The sequence below is a fragment of the Vanellus vanellus genome (genome assembly GCF_965231255.1).
Source record: "Vanellus vanellus genome assembly, chromosome: 1".
Lineage (NCBI taxonomy): Eukaryota > Metazoa > Chordata > Aves > Charadriiformes > Charadriidae > Vanellus > Vanellus vanellus.
In genome coordinates, this window is record NC_138905.1 from 38,689,085 (window position 1) to 38,710,565 (window position 21,481).

The window sequence follows — 21,481 nt, forward strand, 5'->3', positions numbered from 1 at the left end:
TTTATCATTTCTGGAGAGAAGGAATACTGTGAGTGTAGGACAGCCCTTTGAAAATCTTCTTATAATCTCTTTGGGAGGTCTATTAAAATATCAAATCCTTGCAAATCCTTTGTATCTGAGTCTGAAAGACAGCGTATCAGTCAGAAAGACAGTGTATCAGTCAAAAAAGTACACATAAAGTGTACATAGAGAAGTGTACATAGAGAAGCGTACACAAAAAAGTGTACAGAAAAAGCACACCAAAAATACACATCAAGTGTACTTTTCTACCTAATGCTAAACACACTAGATGCTTGTAAAACCACATCCAAAAAAAATCAAATCCCAGCGAGAATAAAAGCTAAAAAGGAAAGTGTTATTTTGCATAGGAAAGAAAATGCAGATTCACTGTATTTTTTCTGGTTACTCGTTTCTTAGTCTTGGTATCAGTACAGTTATGCATGTTAATTAGTCGTAATACAATGCACCTCACAACCTCAAGTTATGTATGTTCCCCAGCTGCATCCATCACATATGCCTACTCAGTGACACTGTAAAAGCTATAAGTGTCAGACAGGCTCTGCAGCCCAGGAGCTACGTCGGCGATTCACACATTCATATGCTGCCCAAAAGCAGCAGACTTCATGAGCAGAGCTGAGCCTGGGACCCATGGTGGTTGTGTGGCAGGTCTGATGCGTGGGGACACCCTGGCCGGCAGGCCCATGGTGCACGTGCTGCATCGCCTCCCTGTGCCTTGTAGTAAATCTGCACTCCCACAAGCTTCGGGCATTCTGCGTACATGTTAGCCACCACATGTGGATTTATTTTTTTCCCTCCTGGGAAATCCCGGAGAGAAATGTGGTAGAAATATTCCAGAGATCCACTCAGCAGGTTGAAAAGAAGCTTCCAGTGTCACAGACAGGATGGCAAATCTCTCGCAGCCATGCAGATGCACATACACATCTGAGAGAGCGTATGCCCCTGTCCAAGCCCACCCGGTGCCCTGCTGAGCCAGGAATATTGCAGCCTTACACAGCTGAGCCTTGGATGTAGAAACATTGAAAAACTTCTGCTCTGGAGCTTGGCCTGATGCCCTGGGGGTTTAATTGCTTTTCCCACTGCATCCAGCAAGCTATGTTGTGTGTCCTGTACTTTTTCTGTATTTACTGATACGGAGAGTCAGAAAGTTGTCAGATCCCAGAGGGACAAAACTTTATTTTCCAATGCTACATGAAATTTTATACTTCAGAGTAGGGTAACTGCGTGTGTGTTACACACACCACTCCAGAACATCCTCTGAAAGACGGAGTTACCATTCTTTTATTATTGTTATTTTTAAAGCAAATACTGAATGTTTTCCCAAAGACAGCGGTAGGGGACATCTTTTATATGCTAGAGGCCCTTGGTACCATGTGCACACATGCTGAGCAAGTTTATATCACAGCTCCGTCAGCCCAGTCTCACTGCATGTCCCCAAAACTTCCCCAGTGGGGCTGAGCCCCGGACCTGCTGTAGGACCCTCTGGCTCCATGCCCTGCCTCCCACCACCACCAGTTGGGGGGATAATTCTTGTTGGAATCAGTCAGAGGTTTTGTGCAAATAGCTTCATGATGAAATAACCTGTTTTTATTGACCCCTTTCCCATACGTGTCCTTGGAATTTTTGCTTTTCCAAAGCTTCACAATATTATGGTCACTTGGGGACTCAGTTTTTTAAATCAAAATAGGATTTGATTTTGGTTTTGAACACTTTTGCTCTGCAAAATCCTTCCAGATTCTGCTTCTGAGTGTTCTGGAAACATTTTTCTGATTTGAAAACAAATGGATAAAAATGTCATGGGAAGTCTTATGAAAAATGGCTCCAATTTGAAAATTATGTTTCATTGTTACCAGTTCTGCTGTTTATATTTCAAGCAACGTGCAAGGATTGCTTGGTGTAAAATGAAAGAACAAAATTAGAATAACAACAGATTTGTGGACTGGAGCCAGAATTACTAAGAAATCAGGTGGATGCCTGAACTACAGGTATGAACCTACCATTGCTCTGGGAGAGGCTTCAGTTTGATTTTAAGGAAATCAGAAAAGTCTCTTGCTTTCTTCCTGGATGCAGTAGATGGAGTCTCACGGGCTTAACTTCTTTCTCCTTCCAAGGCAAAATGGTTTCCAAAGGAAGACATTTTCAGTCTTCTTTTAGAATTGGTTTATTGTGACAGGGAGACTGAATATTTTGTCTGATGACTTAAAAAAAAAGAGCACAGTTATTTTGAAATAAAACCAAAAATATCTAGGGAAAAATATATGTTGCAATTACGAGTTCTGTGAACAGGTGAAGCACTAACCTGTGCTAAAGAATGAGGGCTAGAAGAGGAAGTCAGGTATTTCTGACAGCAAATATTTTATTTATATCACATAACTTCTGAATAGACTCTGAATAACATCATTCAATGAGGCTACACCTAAATACCCAAATCAGTTTAAGATTCAGGTTTCCAAGTTTTTAAGTATTTATGATTGTCATTTATTACATAGCTATGATAGAGAGACAATTTTGAGATGCTGCTTCCAGAAATTTGGCTGTAAATAAATTACACAAATAAGTTAAGATATTAAGTGACCAGAAAGAAGGGAAGAAAAGGGAAAAAAATGATCATCAGGACAGGAGTATATTCAGATATTCAGCAGTTTTAGAGAGTCAAAAATCAGAAATACATACAATTATCTGACGATGTAGGCTGCTGCTGTATGAGGCTTTTTTTTTTTTTTACGTTTTTATAGTTTCTTTTCTTGCTAGTGGTAGGTACACATTGGCCTCTCAGTGTTGGGATGGCAAAGACTTTGCCAGCAAGTACAGTTCCACACACTGAACACTGGAGTCACAGGGTCATCACCACAAATCAATTCTATAAAAAACACTTTTACAAAAAATTGCTTTTGCTCACAGCTCATTTGAGTATTTTCTTCAACTGAACTCTTCCTGCCAGCAATGAAAACACAGAAAGAACTCTCCCAGCATTTCCACTTATTTCATGGAGAACGCAAAGGAAACAGACGTGTTTTTTATAAAGGTAGTTAAACATTTAAGTGCACATCATCAACCACTGCTTCACTTCAGATACGCAAATAAGCTTTGTCATCCAGCCCTGAACCTTTTTGCTTTACCCAGAGGTATACAGACAGGCCTGTTTCCCTGCAGGCAGTGTTTGGGTGTTTAATAGAGTAAAAGGCAAAATGCCCAGCTCCCTGCCTGCCCAGTCTCTCTTGCACTCATCAGGTGTGTGGGACACTTGCCTAGGGGCTGCACTGCTGTCAAGTGCTGCCTGCCCTGTGCTCCTCTCACCTTGTTTGGGACTTAAAAAACCATGTATGGCCTCTGCTAGGGTCCACTGTTTGAGGGGGATGGTGGTGGTGGGAGTGGAATAAGCTTTGCGGGGGAGCAGGGGTAGCCTGCTCCGCAGAAGACTGTGGTGGCCACAGCGGATGCTCTGGAGGTAGGTCACCTGGACAGCGGCCCCATTTCTCATCCCAGCAGCGCTCCAGGCTGCCAAGGGAGAAGCATTCTTTGTGTCGCTCCGTGAACCTGGGACACCGTGCAGCTGATGATTCAAAGGTCGAAAAGCCCCTGAGTGAACAACCGGGAGAAAGACGGCTTGGTCAAGTCCCAGCTTCACAGCAACACCGGCCTGAGCACAGAATAGAAGCAAGAAGAAACAGGATTTTGGATGGTCCCATCTGTGAAGTTCAGGTGTATAGTTCAGTCAGAAAATGCTGACTGAATTATGCATCCCCTTGCTTAGCGTACCAGTGGCCTGCAAGGCAGGCTGAGGTGCCTGTCCCCATGTCCCCATATGCTGCCTAAGAAGCAGAGATGCCCCAGTCAATGCTGTGCCGGGTGAGCCTATAGCTTGCTTTGAAGCCATTAGCACTGAGCACTGCAGTGTGCCAGTCCCATTTTAGGCCAGTCTCCCAGTGCCTTGATTCCCCTTCGGCTAAAACTGAGGTGCTGATGCTCCCTTCTTGTGTAAGGGAGTTATGAGAGTGCACACACTAGTGATTTGATGTGACTAAAAAGGGATCAGATTTAGCAAGATATTTTTGCCTCACGGCTTGTCAGGGACTGTCTGGGGGATTCAGAGTCTTGCCTGCTGCAAGATGCCACTTGGAGATGTCCTTAGCCAGTTTCTAAGTCAGTCGAAGAACAGGAGTGCCATGGCATAGCCCAACACAGGAGGAGCCTTCAGCTCTGAACAAGAGCAAAAAAAGGTTATTTTAACTGTTCAAATAAGCAACTCTTAATTTCCTTGAGACAAGCCCTAGAGCAGGAGGCAGTTTTCTGAATCCAGCGCTGGTCACATGTTTGCCCAGGTCGCTGCTCTTTCCTTGTGTGCTGGGCAAGACCTGTCCCCAGTGGCCCATAGGAACGTTCAGGGACTACAGCTGTTGAGATGCTCCATGTGTAGCACTCGGAGCAGACGTAGCAGTTGGAGGCTGAAGCGGTAAAGCTAAAACATTTCCCTAAGTCAGCAACTCTCCTCTTTGCCTTCTCCTCATCTCCTTGCTCTCCCCTCCCTGCCTGGGGAAGAAGCCCAAGATAGGCAGATGATGGCTGTGGACAGGGTGGCTTTGTGTTTGAACCCATGGCTGTGGCCACAGGAGCTGTTTAGGGAGGTACTCCATCCGGTTCAGAACTGGGATCCGATTTGACACGAACGAAAATCTCACTAACGATAGCCAGAAGAGAAGGGGCTGTGTCATGTGCTTGGGAAACACCATTGAGGAAGATGGCTGGGCAAGGAACAGTGTTTAAAAAAAAGTCAGTCAAGAGTAAATTAAACAGTGCTACTTTTGCATACAGATGCTACGCATTTTGGCCAAGATTTCGAAGCAAAACAAGAGTCTGTGCTGCTAACACTTGGGTGTCTTAGTTCACAGACATAAGGGATTCTAGGCAGTACTTGGCTACCCCCTGAAAATTCTGATTATTTTAAGATGTTTCCAGAATGATATACAGAAAGTTGAAACTACCAGAATGATCAGCCTCTGGACTTATAGCAACAAAAATAATCAAAATGCTAATTAGCAAAGATGAGGTGTGTCAGAAGGCTGCTCAGGAAGAAAGCGCTCTTCGCTGAGAGCTTGGTTCCTGAGCTTCTCGTAAAGACTGCATCTTTCAGTCAGCATTGTTGTTGCTCCTCCACACCCAGCTGAAGTCACTGAAAGATGCCTTATTTCCTGACATAAATATTATTAATAGATACTCAGGGCTGTAACCCAGGTCATCTGCTGCACTGAAAAACATGGGACATGAACCTTCTGTGTAGCCACTTCTAGAAATTGCTACGTCTTTGCTGTGCCAGTTCAGGCCCATATAAATTCTGTTGCAAATTGTATGTTAAAAATGAGGTATGCTGCAATGAATGTGGAATAAGGTAAACACAATGAAAATCAAAGTTAAGACCAATGAAAATAATACTTTTATCTGTTAAATAATTTGCTGGGATGGTCAGTTATAGTATTTGCATGCCAGCACTATTAAAAAGATTTGAATAGGGAAAAGAGCAGTATGCTCAGCCCTTATTAACTGATATACATCTTTAAACATGTTCTGGAAGGAAGCAATGAGAAGCCAATATTGTATTTTATTCTGGGGTTTCCGTGACATCTGGGGAATTTTATGAGGTCCTCTTGTTGCCCAGAATAACAGCCTTGGAATAGAAGAAGAATAAGAAGCACTTCACAGCTACTCTTTCAGTCACTATGGGGCATTTGTGGAATTCAGTGAATTCAGTTCCTTGAAATCAGTGCTGCCACGCTACCCTGGGGTGACATCTGGCCTCCCTGGGCAGCCTGTCAGCTTGTGACACCTATGCCAAACGTTAAGGCTGGGATGGATAGGCTGGACCTACAAATGTGCCTCCTCCTTTGCAGCTCAGTAAGGGCAACTCGGGCAAAGGACTCATAAAAGTGAGCATGAAATAAAATTGTAATAAACACTCTAAAACCATTTTCCCTGGTGGAGCTTCCATCTTACATCACTTCCTCTGGTGCTCGCACTGTGTTGTCCCTTAGTGCTGTGATGGTATGAAGCAACCCAGCCAGCGAGGATGGGCTGTGACAGACAGGCTGCTGTCTGAGGGGCCGTTCAGGGCTCATGGTCATCAGTTGCTCATTGGCTATTGTGAGCGTCGTGCTGCTGTGTTTATAGGCAGCATAAAATGTTTGGGAGTATCACAACCTCTTCGTAGACTGTGCAGTGAGAATTATGCTCCTAGGTACTTCATGTTGAAGGCTACAGGAGTGCGTAGGTGGTTTTCAGACATCAGCACATTGCCAAGTAGTGCATGAAGGACCTAAACCTTTGGGCAGTACAGTGTTTGTAAGCATCTTGAGTTCATCCTTATTGGACTTAAATAAATAAATAAATATGCTTTTCTTACACCAAGGAAATAGAAAAGCCATTCAATACGACTGATTGACTGTCGGGCATTGTAGCACCCACATCACCATAGCAAACTTATCATCTCATGGTTCCTATTTCATTGGGATCGCAATGCTACAAATGTTAAATTCTTTATGAAGACTGCTCCAGCAGATGGTGAGCATCACCATGATGTTGTTCTGCTGCTGATCCTCTTGTGAGGCATCTCTGGAAATGCCAGAATGTTTTCAGAAAATGTTGGCCAAAATTTCTCTTTACAAATGACTGTTGCTTATACTGAAAAGGGATATAATACTGCCAATGTACTTCTTGCTTTGCTTCTGCTCTGTCAATGTAGTCATATTGTTCAGGGACGATCTCTGATCTCAGGTTTGGAGAGTTATTTGCCACACAACAACCATGGGAAAAGAGAAGGAGAGAAATAACAAATGAATCACCCACATTCTGCCCAAATTCAGATCTCAGATTTCCCATATCCTGGTATTTAATTTCTCACAGAGTTACCAATGGTTGATCTCACGGCAGGATTAGTGGGAAGAAAAATGAGAGCTCCATTGAAACCAGACTTGAGTCTGGAAGGAAGGGACATGTGAGCTCTAGGACCCGGGAGATATCAGATTCGGGGCAGTGAACGGCTTCCACCCCCTCCCCTTCCCTGATTCTCATGCTTATTTTGAGGCAAAATCTGGAAACTGAAATCAGAAGAGCAAAGAGACAGTTACAGTATGTTGGGCAGCTCGCCCGTGGCTTTAATAGTCTCCTGAGAACTGTGTTATACAGTGAGGCATTAACTGTAATTTATATTAGTATTTTTTTATGTTTAGGAAGAGCAGGATAGATTAACATTGAGGTATAAATTGCAGTAAATCTGTCTCAGTCCTAAAAGAAAACATGTTTGGAACACACATTTCCACCAGGATACCTTTTCTGGTTTGATTATAGAATATAGATGTGTTCAATTGGAAAAGAAACTCCCATAAAAGGTTCTATATCCAAAGGGAAATAATCACTATCTATTAAGTTGGACAGCCCCACTCACTTTGAATCAGACCATCTTGCTAGAGAAAGAGTTTTGCCCTGTGGTAGCACAGATTGCAGCGCAGATGGAGCTTGAAAAGTTGGGTTGCCGATCTGTGCTGAAGAGGACCATACTTTATCACCCTTTCCACCAGATTGTGTGGAGATATTCAAGAAGTTGAAAAAATCTTTAAATGCATCACTCTAAATCCTTTAGGAGTTGAACATATTAAGATGACAAGAAGAGTATGTCATTAAACCATAACTACCCTTTTTGGATTACCTGGTATTTGTAGATTTATTGGCAAGATGGCTTAAATTAGGGATATATTTTTAGCCTGCAGCATTACATAACAAAATAGCAGCAGAATTCTTTGCAGTAAAAAAAGGGAGGGGACAGGGCAGGGAGTTTATTAAATCCAACACAAACTTCTCTGATTTTGCGCTTTCTCCTGCACAAAGAGGTGCTCCATGCTTACACAATCAGTAAAGTTTGCAAGAAAAGCATTTCCATCACCGCTTTTAGCTCAGGAGTCCTCGCCCTGCCTTTCGCTGCAGACCTGCTGTTTAGTCTGAAACTGAAAATTAAACCCAGAACTTCAGCTCTCAAAGTTAAATACTGTGCTTTACTGCCAGCACACAGCCCCTCACCAGTGTCTGTGTGGTAAGATCTGTGATTAAACTCTTCAGACGTTTTTAAAAGCGTTTTACAAGTCTGTTAAGCTTTAGTGTTTTTGTTTTGCTTTGGGTTTTTTTTTCTTTAAAGAAAAAAAAAATCATTTAGCTGAATTATACCACAAAGACTCGCATGAACTCTCCTGAACCAGATCGGAGAATCCAGCTTGCTATCTTTCAGAAATATGTTTCTTATTTGGGGCGGGGGGGGAACGGATAGGACTTTTCTGAGTACAACCTGGGGAAGGTTGTACATTAAACTTTCTCCTTCAGAAACAAAAAAAAAAAAAAAAGAAAGGAAGAGGGGAAACCAGGGGAGAGTGAGGAAGGGTGATGGCAGCAGCTGAGCCCCCTGCGCCCCTGCCCAGCCCCGAGGCCTGCACTCAGGCAACATGGCGGCCGAGACCCCCTCGTCCTCGGGGCTGCCGCTCGTAAAAATGTCACCAGTGCACTTCCACTGTGAAAGGCTCTTTTATCTTCCCTTCCCGCAGCCCCTTTCCAGTGGGTACACGGGGCCAGGCCCGGCCGCTGCTGCTCGGCCTTCCCGCATGGCTGGGCCCTAATGAGGTGTGTGCGGCTCTTGGCTGCAGGTTTTCAATCTCTTTCTTATTACTTCAAAGCTGCTGCACGGAGCTTCAGACAAGCTTGATCACTTGGCAAGATCTCTCAGCTGGGATTCAAAAGGGAAGACGCTTTATTTTATTATTTATCATTACAGATAGATAGCTGTTCCCAAACCACAGTTGCCAGTGGCTCCGTGGACCGAGTCCTAATGCTTTTTTAAGTGATAAAGGATTGGAGGTGAATAACTTCTGGCAGTTGCTTCCTGTCTGTAACAAGCAGTCATTTTTTGGGTAGGGGAAAAAAGGAGAATAGAAATCTAACAGGCCTTACTTTATTCTCCTTTTCATGTTCTAAAATAGGGGGAGGGGGGCAAAAGTTAAATGATGTGGGTTTGACCTGCATTTCAAAGCCTGTCCTAGCGTTCCTTTCACTACCCCATTCTGGGAGACCTTCACCGCAGTCCTTCCTCTGCCGGTCAACATAAAATATGTGCAGGAATCAGCGCTGTTTCCAGTGCCACAGGGACTCAGGAGGAAGGCAGACTCCCTCAGGTTTACCTATGTGGGCTCCAGGATCCTTTTGGGCTTAGCCATCTCCACTGCCACAAGAAAGCAGAGCTCACGCAGTGACCCACAGCATTTCAGTGGACTGTGCAAGCCTAAGGATTTTTAAAGACTGGCACCCACCTTTTATTGCTCTTCATCTCATTACGGACATACACATTAGTGATTAGAGACTATTATTGGAGCCTCTGCTTGCCTTAGGCTCCAGCTTGGATTTTGGCTCTGGAGCATGGTGTGCTGTGTGAACGCAGAGCAGTTTACCACTCCTCCAGTTTACAGCCTCCACAAGAGGTTTGTAAGAGCAGCTTCTCAAAGTTGGGGTTAGTCCAGCTGGGTTGTATATGTTTCTAACAGCACCACTGCCTTCTTTTCCTTAATATTTTATTTCCTTCCCACCAGAACTGTTTACATCTTGTAGGGTTGAAGCTCTCCAAGACAAAATAACGTCTCTGTCAGTGTTAGCACAGCATCCACAACTGCTTCAAGCACCATTTTCGCTTTAAGTCTGTGCTTTGCAGACTTTAAATGGTGCTTCCTGCAAAATTCTTATGACTGGTACTGAGATTTTGCTGGAGATTTTCACTCTCCTTTTAATCACATGGGGAACAGATTTTTTCAAAGTGTTTTGACCTGCTTAGGTCAAAAAGGCACTTGCTATACTCAGATGCCAAAACGCGTTTAAGAAATCTGGCCTGACATAATTTAGACAGCTGAGTCTCAATTTCAAAAGGCTTCAGCAGCACAGGCTTCAGCGCTGAGCGACCCGCTGCCTTGCAGAAACCTTATTGCTGAGTTAACTTCAGGGCTGCTCTAAAATCTGTGGCAAAGTTGGGCACCTGGAGCTGAGGTTTGTTGAAGAACATCTGTAGCAGGTGTTGAGTGGAAGAGCCTAAGGCAGGTACTTTTTAGGCTATCTAAATGCCAGCCTAATTTCTGTCTCTGGAAGTTCTCATTGTGAGGCCTCCTGGATTTAAAAATCCTGTGTCAGATGTGCCCTTTGTCTCAAAGTGACCAGAGAGACTCATTATCACTCCATTATATCAAACAGTTCTCCTAGTGGGAGATAAGCTAGGAGATAGAGAAATGTTTTTGAATCCCCCTTAATCTAACAGGAAGAAGAGACTTGAAGATTAAAGAAGGATGTTCTAACTTAAAGAGGAATGTCCTGTCCTGTCCTGAAGGGATCCTCCTGAGCACTGTCCTGGTCGCCTCTGACCAGGTTATCTTTGAACAGGTTGTCTGAACCTGTTACTCAAGGGCCAAAACTTTGCCAAGCCTTGTGAGACACTTCCTGCAGCAGAGGAGGGGGATCTGTAGAAGTGGTTCATGGGTGTGCAAGGATGGTAGCTCTCTCTGACCTCTACCACTGTTGTTGGCCTGGGTCATGCTTACCAGCAGCTGAGTCCCAGCGCAGCCCCAGCAACTTCACTCTGGCTGCCCCAGCTAGTTCACTTTCTCCAACAGCTGGGGATGGGGATTGTCCAGTAACCTCCATGAGCAGCCTTTTTGCTAGTCAAGCAGTGTTGTTCCAGCAGTGAAAGGAGAGGGTGCCCTTAATTTGCTTACTAACTATGCAGCTCAAAAGCCACAGGCTGGTCACCTGCAGGACAGCATCAGTGTTTTGCTTTATTCTCTCTGCTTCCTTTCCATCACTCACAGAATATTTGATTATTTATGTAAAAGTGGAGCAACTTCAACAGAAGAAAGATGCATCCTCTGTGCACAACAGCTTGGTGGGTAGGCTTCTTTCTAGAAAGTAGAAAACCCGGCTTGAAGTGTCTGCTTCAAATCAGAGAGCATGGGGATTTCAAAACAAGTCTGCACATGAATTTCAAAACCAGTGCTGTTGAGTACATGCACACTCAAAGATAAATCTTATTCTTGCTGTCTGTTGTGCATTGCCTTCCTGAGCGTGGAAACTTTGAGGACATCTCCAAGTCAAAATTATCTTTAAGACACTTTGCAGCCCTTAGACTGCTCCCAAGAACATTAGGCACCTCTGCACGTGCCTCTCAGCACACACTTGAGCATAGGGAAAGTTAAGCGGCAACTCAGCAAGACTGCTTTCTGGTATCCTAATATCGGACTCACGCTATGGCCAAGTCTGTAGTCTTTTGAAGGCCAAGATCCTTGTGACAAGGTGGGCCACTAGAGACTAAGTCTGTAGGGACTTAGACATTTAAAGCAAGAATGTTTATTTCCAGTCCTTAAATCTCAACCCAAAACTGCCCCATCAGCTGCCATATGGAGAGTTTTGCTTCCCGGGGGAGGGGACACACCTTTCTGTTCACTGCCCCCAGGGCTGTCCCATGCTTTAGTCAACGATAGCAGAAACAGTGCTGGAGGAGGGCAAGGGCACTCAGATCTGCTCTGCAGGCAGACGTTTTAGCTGGGCTTTTAACTGCCAAGGCTAGAGAAGTTATGCTCCTTCTTGCATGCTAGGAGTGACAGTGCACAGAAAGTGCTTGCTTGTAGGCTGATTGAATTATATCTATTTGGATACAGAGTTTCTGTATTGAAATAATTTCCTTAGGTGCCCTTCTTAAAAACATGCTTTAATCCAGCAGTAAGAAGAGTTGTGTAGCCTTTCTGTATATGGTCATGGTGATCTCTTCTGCTCAAATGAATACTTCTATTGCGATGTGTGAAGTAAATACCTGCAACAGTTTGAGCTCTGAATCCAGCTTCTGGAATTAAACTTTGCCTGACTCCTGAATGACAGCTGTCACTGAGCTCACCAGGGTGCTTTGCAGGGGGTGAAATAGCTCGAAGTGGCTTCAAGCAGAGCAACCCTGCTCTGAGTGTCTGTGAGTGCTGTAAGAATTTCTAAAGCAGTTTGGTGCATTGGCCGCGAAGCAGTTGGGATGTCACTGTGTCTCAGCTGGGCACAGCCAGGGCCCCTGCATCTGCTATAGGAGCCACTGGCTTCAGGGACCCCTCTGAAAATATTAGCTTGCATGCCAGGGGATTTCAGACAAGTTACCAGCAGACAATGGTCCACAGTTTGCAAGTTGCTCTTGTCAGCAGTTCTTTTTGACATATCTATTCAAGCATACCCTCTCAGGCTTAGAAAGCAGCCGGGAAAATCTGTGCCAATAGCTAATACTTTGTTATAGAATAAAATCTCTGACAAATTCAGAGGCTCCATATTTTTAGCATTACTGTGATCCTGAGTTCATGTCACAAAATTGGTTCTAGTTTTTTTTAGTCCCTGGTTCAGAAATTCATGAGCAGAAGGTGAAAAAGACTGAATTGCCAGCTGAATTGCCAGTGAGTTTCTTGAGGCAAGGACAATTAACCTTGAAGTAGCCATAAAGGAGCTTTGCCCCAGGGTATTAGAACGGAACAAACATTTTTACAAAAATGCCGAACAATTGCCCTTCTGCAGGTGGGGAATGCTTCTCTCAAACAGACAATTGTCTCATCAGGTTTTGTAGTGACCACTTTGTGGGGGTCCACCAAGTAAAGGAATGCAGAGGACATACAAAGGCCGATCTAAGCTTGTCTGTTCTTGAGGGCACCGGGATGATACTGGCTGCTTGTACTGTCAGAAAAATAGCGCCAACCAAATGTGGATCACCAAATGGAGGTCTTGGGCGGCATGTAGAGCTACATTTCACTCGCGCAGCATGTCATGGGAAAGAAGTCTCTTGGGAACACAGGGTGACTCTGACCTGAAGAGACTCTTCAGTTTAAATACAATCATTCATTGGAGAGCTCCATTCTGGATGGTGCCACCACTGAACTTTAGGGGTGAGTTGCACATGCTAATGCTTATCACTTCACATGTTCCTACAGTACACACCAGTTTGTTTTTCCACAGTGGAGAACCTTCAAAAGCAGAGATGCAACATCATAGCTCTGGAGAGGGTTAGTGGATCCATGCATCTTGACACTGCAGTTCTGTGCCCTTTTAGCTGTCCCAGAGGACCACAGATATCCACACAGAGCAGGCAGGTATGACACAGGAGACCAGCACCCTTCTGACCTGGCTGCTGGATACCAGATGAGATATCCAGGGCACCTAAAACAGCTCTGAGCTCCTATCTTCAGGCAACCAGATCCCACTAAGGATGTCATATTTTGAAATCGTGTGTTGGGCAAGCCCAAATAGTCAAACTGGCTGCAGATAGCACTTGCAACTGAAGCTTGTTGTCCTGCCTCCTGGTCCTTTTTGTTACCTTCACCACTGTTAAATCAGGGCTAACAATAGTGTTGCCAGCCTCCCACGGAGTAGCCCTTCTCAGGGCAGATACCTGCTGTCAGCCTTTGGGAAACATGTATCCTTTCTCTCCTGCTGGAACCCAACACCAGTGAGAGGGGAGGGGGCTGCACTGGTGGGTTCCAGTCCAGCGTACCCATCTGCCAGCCACTTGCCAGTGATACCCCTCAAGTAAAGACCTACTTAAACATTTGTGCATGTTGGATATTTGGAGAAAGCCTTCTTGCTGCTCTTTCTTTGGGAGAGACAGCAGCTTCACATCACTCCTGGCTTGGTTATAGCAGTTACAGCAATTAAGGGTGGAAACAACTCAGGGTTCTGGCTTGCAGTTTGTCTTACAGTATCATGCTGTGACCCGTAGCAACTCAGGATAAATGTGCCCATGCGTGAGACATCCAAGGACAGGACATGCCATGTAAAACTGCATTTCGAGCGCATCCCCGTGTTTCTCGGGCCCTGGGGATACATCCACGCGGGGCTCACAGATCTGCGGGGAGCCACCTGGGATATTGTCTTAGCAGCAGGGAGTAAAGCCTGAGCTCGGCATGTGTGTATTTACCCTGCCCGTCAGGTGTGTGTCCCGTTCAGCCTGAGGTCTGCCTGGCTGCAGCTTCCCTGTTAGCTGGATCCGACCTGGTTAGTTTGAAGGTTTCTCAGGTTTCTCCTTGCAGTCTGCGAGCCCAGCCTTTTGCAAGCTTGCTGCAGCAGAAAACAAATAACCAGGGAGTAGCTGTTCAAGGCAAAACTGGATCAAGGAACATTTACGCTCAATTAACACATGTCACCATTCTGTCTCCACAACTACAGTGAATGCACCTAAAAAGTGAGAACAACCTGAATTAAGGCTGCCATGTAACCTGAAACCTTTGCTTCTTGGCTGAGCCCTTGCTGTGGTGGTGTTGCTGAATTTATGCTCTGCATTGCTATCACGCTGTGACTGAGTGACTTGGATTTCCAATGCCTGCTCTAACGACCACGCTCTCCTTCTTGATTTTTGCCCTTCTCTTCAACTTGATCAGACGCACATCTGGACTTTGAAAGCGTTTCACTCCAGCCCCAGTTCCTCCTTCGACTTTTGACTCAGGGACTGATCCTATGATACGTGGCTATGCCATCTATCTTGGGTCTGTGAGGACTTGTAAGTGCTTGGAGGGTGCTAACTGATGGCAAAGCATCCTTACCCTGAGATACCCAGCGCCCTGACATGCCACACTGCACTTCAGTGAATCTTTGGCTGAACAGACTCAGTGCAAAGCCAGTTTGCAACTTCTAGGGGGTGCACAGTTCTCAGAACGCCTGCCCCTCTCCCTCTTTTAGGGAGAAGTGTGTGTGCGTTTGGGTGCTGTAGAGACCAAGGGTGGGTTGAGGATCACAGCAGCACAACCTTCTGATACTTGCAACCAGTTTTTTACCAGTGCAAAAAATCCCTCTCTGTTCCTGTCTTACACATCTGCATTTTCTCTTTCAGAACCTTTACTCGCTTCTTCCTTTGGGTCTCTCCATGCATATATGTCTGATTTGTATTATCCCTTTGTTTGAATTGTAAGCACTTCAGAGCAGCAATCATGTCTCCATCTGTGTCTTGACAAGGGACTTACATGATAGGTTGGCTTAAAACCACCCATCTGTAACTGAGCTGTCCTAGGCTTTTGCAGGGAATGAACTTAATGAAGAAAAGTTTTCTTTTTGCTGCACAACAATCTGATCCCTTTGCCAGCTTTTCTTCATGAAAAAAAGTCTTTCCCAAGACTGATGTGAATTTGAAGTCTGCCAGTCTCAAATATTTTTTAATAATTAGTTTATTATTTAAATATTTGGGAGGGTTTAGCTTGATTTTTGGTTTCTCATCCTTCTGGGTACTACAGATACACATATTTGCATGTACATATGCAGATGAGAGAAACTCATCCTTCATTACATGAACATACATATATAGATGAAGGAATAGCTTCTCATTCATTTTCTTGGTCACTACAGCAGGGGCTACAAGGAAAAAACATACTGTGAGATTCACAATAAAAATCACTAGAGCGGGCAACTCTTTTACTAAAAACAGCTCTCTGTGGCTACCCTGGCTGGGCTCTGACGTATGTCCTTCCACATACTTTCCCCCGTCCATGTTCTGTGATCGGAAGTGCACCTTCATGGAAAATGAGTCCATCAGGTTTCAGTAGTCTCCTGACAAGCCAAGTGTAAAACAATGCGAGCTGCCGCTCCGCGCCCACGCATGACCGGCCGTCTTCTGGGAAATGACAATGAGAGGCTCGTGGCTGGCTGTGGTGCTGTAAGGAATGAAGCACGTTATCATCGTCAAATACCAAAACATGTCTACCTGTATTATGTTAAGAGCACAGAACCCAAAGTCCTAACTTTTAACTGAAATACTTGGTTTGGAAGCAAAGTCAGTGTTTGCCTTGATGATCCCAAATCCTGAATTACCAACATATTTTGCATGGTCTCTCCACGTGCAGCCCAAATTAGCCCTTCATTAGGTGCCTGTAGATACCGTTTTTCTTCTTGACTGAAATGTAACAGTCGCAGTCCCATTCTGTTGGGAAGGTAAACAGGGAAAATGCATTACACATTAATGGTATTTGGTGGAGTGTGAGCGCAGGTCCCCCAGTGCCGCCAGGGATGGGGTAAAATTTGTTTAATCGTTTTGTGAGTCAGGAATCATTTTCCTAGCAGCACTGTGAATATAACCCTGCTACAAGTGACATGAGTTGTTGCGAGGAAGAAATTGTTCATCTGCATGATAGATCGGTGTCTTCTGGAATTTAAATATTAATTGAAAAGTCAAGGGCAGAGGGCAGCTGACACTTGACTTTGCTCTCTTTTCTCCGTCCACGGCTTTGATCATGCTACATCTTTCTGTGTGCCTGGTGCTCGAGAGAGTACCCCAGGGTCATGGCCTGTTTCCTAGTCAAGAGGTAAAAATCTACTGGCTTAAATATCTGAGGCCCGAGCTTTAGCGGGAGGTGGGGGTACGAAGGGAGAGGGGGGAGTGTTTGCTTCATGCTTTTCACATTTCCCACATAACCCAAAGCAGACTAAACAAAACCAGTGTGAAATCTCATGGCTTGATGCTGCTATGGTTATATTTTTTAAGCTGTCATCCATTCATTTATACTTATGTTTATTCCCTGGATTTACAGCTTTTTTTTTTTTTCCAGCCTTTTCTTTGCGGGGGGGGGTGGGGGTGGTGAACGTTTTGCAAGGGGATTGCAGTGAACAGTGGCCTATGATTAAAGCCCAATGTTTTTCCTTGATGCCGCTCCTCTGCAGCAGTGTCACACATGGTAGCATTTAGGAGCCCTTCACAGCTGAGGTGTTTCAAACACTAATGAATGGAAGTTTGGTCATATAACGCAGGCAAGCTTTAAGGCATGCTTTGCTGAATGGTGTACTGTAGTGGCCTGGGAAAGGAAGAGAGTTATAAATTGTGTCAGTTAGCCACCCAGACAAAATGAAGCCATGTGGAAAATCAAATCTATTAAAGTATGAAGACTGTTATAAGCTGTTTTAAGCTGGTCATTCTTAAAAGGTCTCAGTTGGCTGAAGGGGTAAATTCTTGTTCTTCCTAGATCTTTTTCACGTGCTGTCTCAGGCGATGATGTGCAGCATTTGATAAAAAATGACATTTCACTGACAGCCTCTTTTATCAGAAATGTTTATTGCCCCCAGTTTACTGCCCATGTCCTGAAAGGTCCTGCACATTTGTTAAATAACCAGTGTAAGAGCATCACATTTGAGCGGGCTTGCTGAAGTCACACGTGAAGGCAGCAGTGGGCTGGAGGAGGACAGAGGATGCAGAGGAGAAGGCTTCCCAGAGCACCCACTTAACATTGGGTACCTGCTCAAAATGCTTTCCGTTTTCTAGGGGCCCATGTCTGCTGGCCATAAGAGGGCCACAACAGAGCATGGCACAAATTGCTTTTTCGTGGCACCCCCTGGGCTAGGAGGAAAGCCTGGCAAACCAAAGTGGGGTGGTTGGACTCAATGATCTTTAGAGTCTTTTCCAGCTTAAATGATTCTATGGTTCTATGAGTGGAGGGCGGGAGACCTTCCCCTCCTCCCCAGGGTGGCTTCTTGAGATCTCACAGGAGCTGTAAAGGGCACTTTGTTGGCTCAGGAGGTAATTGTCAGCCGCATGAGAGAAGAGTGAGGTGGCAGCCTAAGACACACAGTCACCACAGTATTTATTTTTTCTGTTTGTGTATTCTAGGAAGAGACTGAAGAAACGTCCTCACAAGAGTCTGCAGAGGAAGACTAGGAGACCGCACCATGCAATTTCTACCTCATCAGCAGTTGGGTCTTTTGAAGGGAGAAGACACTGCCTTGACCACTTATTTTCTATTGCCATGGTCTTTCCACTTTTGCCTGGGGGAAAAAAATATCGCATAACCTTAAAAAGGATTTGACTAATCATCTTTGTAATCCCTTCACAGTCCCAGGTTTAGTGAAAAACTGCTGTAACACAAAGGGGACACAGATTAACGATGCAACTTTTAATTACTGTTTTCTTTTTTCTTAACCTACTAATAGTTTGTTTGAGCTGCTAAGTAAGGGTGAATGGGTCAAGAAGAGCTCCAAATCAGGTTTATGTCATTCACTGCACTGCATATAAACAAGAAACTTGTAACATAGTCATTATAATGGGCATTGAAATAGGAAAGGCTGGGTGTGTAACACTAAAGCCTTGCAACACTTCCAGCAACCCACTCCCTACTTAGTGAACTCCCTGTTTTAGAACACCAAAGATAAGGGATAGATACTACTCTTTTTTTTTTTTTTTTTGTAACCTTCTTGTAGACTTGTACTTGATTTTTTTTTTTAAGACTTACTGTTATTTCAGGAAAAAAACTGAAAGCTGATCTTTCACTTCATTCAGCTGGTAATCGGAAGAAAGAAATCAACACAAAAAAGGTACTTTCATTTTGCAAAAGGGAAGAAAGACAAAGATACGTTGTATAGTTACAGATACAAACATATCAGCAGAAGTAGTAGTAAAGAAAATGAACAGCCCTCATCTTTTGGACGATAGGAAGCCAGGTGGAATCGGCTTTCTGTAGAGTCAGGCATTTTCTATGGAAACAAAAATGACTGACACCAAACACTCTTATGCCATTAATGACCAAGTCTTTAGCGAGAAATGTGTTTTAAAACATACAGAAAGGTACCTCAGAATTAATTGTGAGTTTCTCTGAACAAAAATAATCCATATGTTTTGCTTAGTTTCAACTAATTCCACTCATATTATACCAGTATTTCAAAAGAATTGAATCTCTCCTCATTACTCATCAGTCATGATGTAAGAACCAACACCATGTACCTCAGCTATGCTTGTGCATTACTTTAAGCAATGTATTTTGACATAGGATGGTTCACTGGGCTCCTTTGTGCCAGTGGCATTTCTCCATCTTTTCATTCAAAGCAGCACTTTTAGCACCAGATGCAATATTACCCCACTATTCAATACTACCTCTGATTTTTACAATTAACTCAACAGACTGATAAATACATGCTGCTATACACATTAAATGCAGGAAATTTTTATTGGATAGATAATCATGAGTATCTGTATTTTCCCCTTATTTTTACTTCAACACTTAATTGCAGTTAAGGAAGCAATATCTTTATTGTGTTTCAGCATGACTATGTATTTTTCTTTCTCTTGGTTTGTTGTTTTTTTTTTTTAAATGTACTTACCCTATTCTCTGCTAGACTTCTGTGTAATGTACTGTTAACTTGAATATATTTTTGTACTGAATTGCTGATAGGTTTGTGAGGATAATTTTCTTCAATGACACTACATGACATATAAAAAAATTTAGCTGTAATGTTTAAATATTACTGTCCAAGTTTGTACCTCAAATGAATTGTTTAAAGAAATGGACTAATTGATTGACAAAGACCTACCTCCAGACTTTAAATGGAATGAACTTATTACTTTCAGCATTAGTTTTGAGACGTTTGAAACAGTTAGGACTGCAACTAATCCCTAATTCAAAACTATTTTTGTAAAATAACTTGTGGAAAATGAACACATTTTAAATTACTTTCGTATTAAAAAAAAAAAAAAACGAACAAAAAAAAACCTTCAAAGAAACTTGAAGCTTTGTAGGTGGGAAGCAACAAGCTCAGCTTTTGCATAATGCAATCACAAATATGTGTTTAAAAAAATAATTAGTAGATTGTAAGAAAATACTTGACAAGTATTTTCGTGTATTTTACACAAATGTGATTTTGTAATATGTTTCAGCCAGATTTATTTTAAATGCTTCTTATGTAGAGGTTTTTTATTCTCCTCTCTCTCACTTTTGTTATTCTGTCTCTCTCTCCCATCCTATTTCATTTTCTCTATTTCTGTTTTATTTCCCTTCTTCCTCTCTTTCCTAGTCAGTGCTTTGTACCATTGTATTAATAACTGGGCCAGGGGTAGTTTCTCAGGAAGGCGTCTGTTGGTATGGCTTTAGTACCGAGCCAAATGCAGTTAAAGATAACTACTTACTGGCTTCTTCCAAGAGGCAGTGTCAAGAAATGCGGACCTCCTCGAAAGCCCGCAGAGGGTTCAGTGACGAAATCGCTGAGAAAGAGCTGATCGGAGTATTACAACTAGACACGTTAATATTAAGTGAAAGAGAAATAATCCTAGCTATACAGTAGCTCTAATAGGCCAAATCCAGTGTTGCTTAAAGGCAGTAGAAGGAATTCTGCTGACTTCAAAGGGCATCGAATCAAGCCTTAGCAAGTCCCTTTTGGGGGTTGGATGGTTGGGTTTTTTTTTTTTTGCGTTTTTTAAAACCACAGTATTCAGTGGATGACACAGAAATAATCGCTGGGTGTGTGTCACGCTTCAACCTCCGAGAGACTTACCACTCTGATGAACTGAATCTTGTATTTTCTATATATTGTAGTACAATCAAAACACATTACTACCTCTTAGGGCCTACTATACCTCATTTTTTCAGACTGAAAAATTGCATGTGGCCATTGAATCAGTGAGAACATCATAAAATTTTTTATATATATAGTTTATTTTTGTGGGAGATAAATTTTATACGACTGTTCTTTGCTGTCATTGGTCACTGCTAACTAAGACTGGACATTTAACTCTTCTACCATTTCTGCAAGAGAGGTGTGTTTGCAGGAAAAAAAAACACAAATGCTTCAAGATGTTTAACTACAGTTTACTTTTTCTTTTGAGTGTCTTCTAACTTTTTGCTTTGTTCTTCGTGTAGAGTTGCTGTCTATGATTGTACTTCGAATCGCTTGCTTGTTGAAAATGTTCCTTTAATGGATTATCACAGTCTGTTCAGCACAATAAACATAATAGCCTCTGTGATCCCCATGTTGTTTGATTCCTAGACTTTTGTCACAGTTCCATAAAATGGGTAATAAAGTTTGGTCACAGTGACCAAATTTGTAAAAGCTTTGCATGCAAGTAGTCTTTTTTTTTTGGCCCAGGACCATAGGCATGTGCCTGAGAAGTACATTTGCTGTCAGGGGCACCAGAGGTGGGCGCTCAGCAGAGGGACATGTCTTACGAGGCTCCTCTAAAGGTGAGGCACCCGTTCCCGGCGTGGGGCTTGCCGTGCCGAGCTAAGGGCTAGGCTGTGCGCTGGGGAGCCGCGATCCTACCTGGCAGACAAGAAATACTACAGCACAGGCAAGGCTGAAATGGGTTTTATTGCCTGGTTTCTAACCTGCCTCTTGCGGGTCCACCAAGATCACGAGCCTTCTCCTCTTTAGGCAGGGTTGCAGGTCACATGCAAGTTCATGAAGTTTATATTATGCGGCCATTAGGTTAAGAAGAGCAGGTACTCAGAGCAGCAGAGACAGGGATGTGGCTGGGTATGATCTCGGGCAAAACTTGAGATGCTCAGGAAACTCTGCATTAAACACCCACCCCTCAAAGTTGTCACAGGCAGGTTGGACAGGATTCTTCTGGCTTCCCCTCTTCATTTGCTTTTACATGATCCCCTGGCCTGTTAGTATGATATTTAAAGGTTGTGGTGCATGTCCT

The 21,481-nt window shown here is 43.5% G+C and overlaps 1 protein-coding gene across 1 annotated transcript in view; it reads left to right on the forward strand.

The window, feature by feature from the left end:
- HMGA2 (high mobility group AT-hook 2) overlaps nucleotides 1-17,728 on the forward strand; it is a gene marked incomplete at both ends in the record, with an annotated part of 121,602 nt that extends 103,874 nt beyond the window's left edge. The window contains one exon of the mRNA XM_082498584.1: nucleotides 17,681-17,728. Within this exon, the coding sequence (XP_082354710.1) occupies nucleotides 17,681-17,728 (48 nt within the window). The remainder of the gene's footprint in view (nucleotides 1-17,680) is intronic.
- Between the last annotated feature and the right edge of the window lie 3,753 nt (nucleotides 17,729-21,481).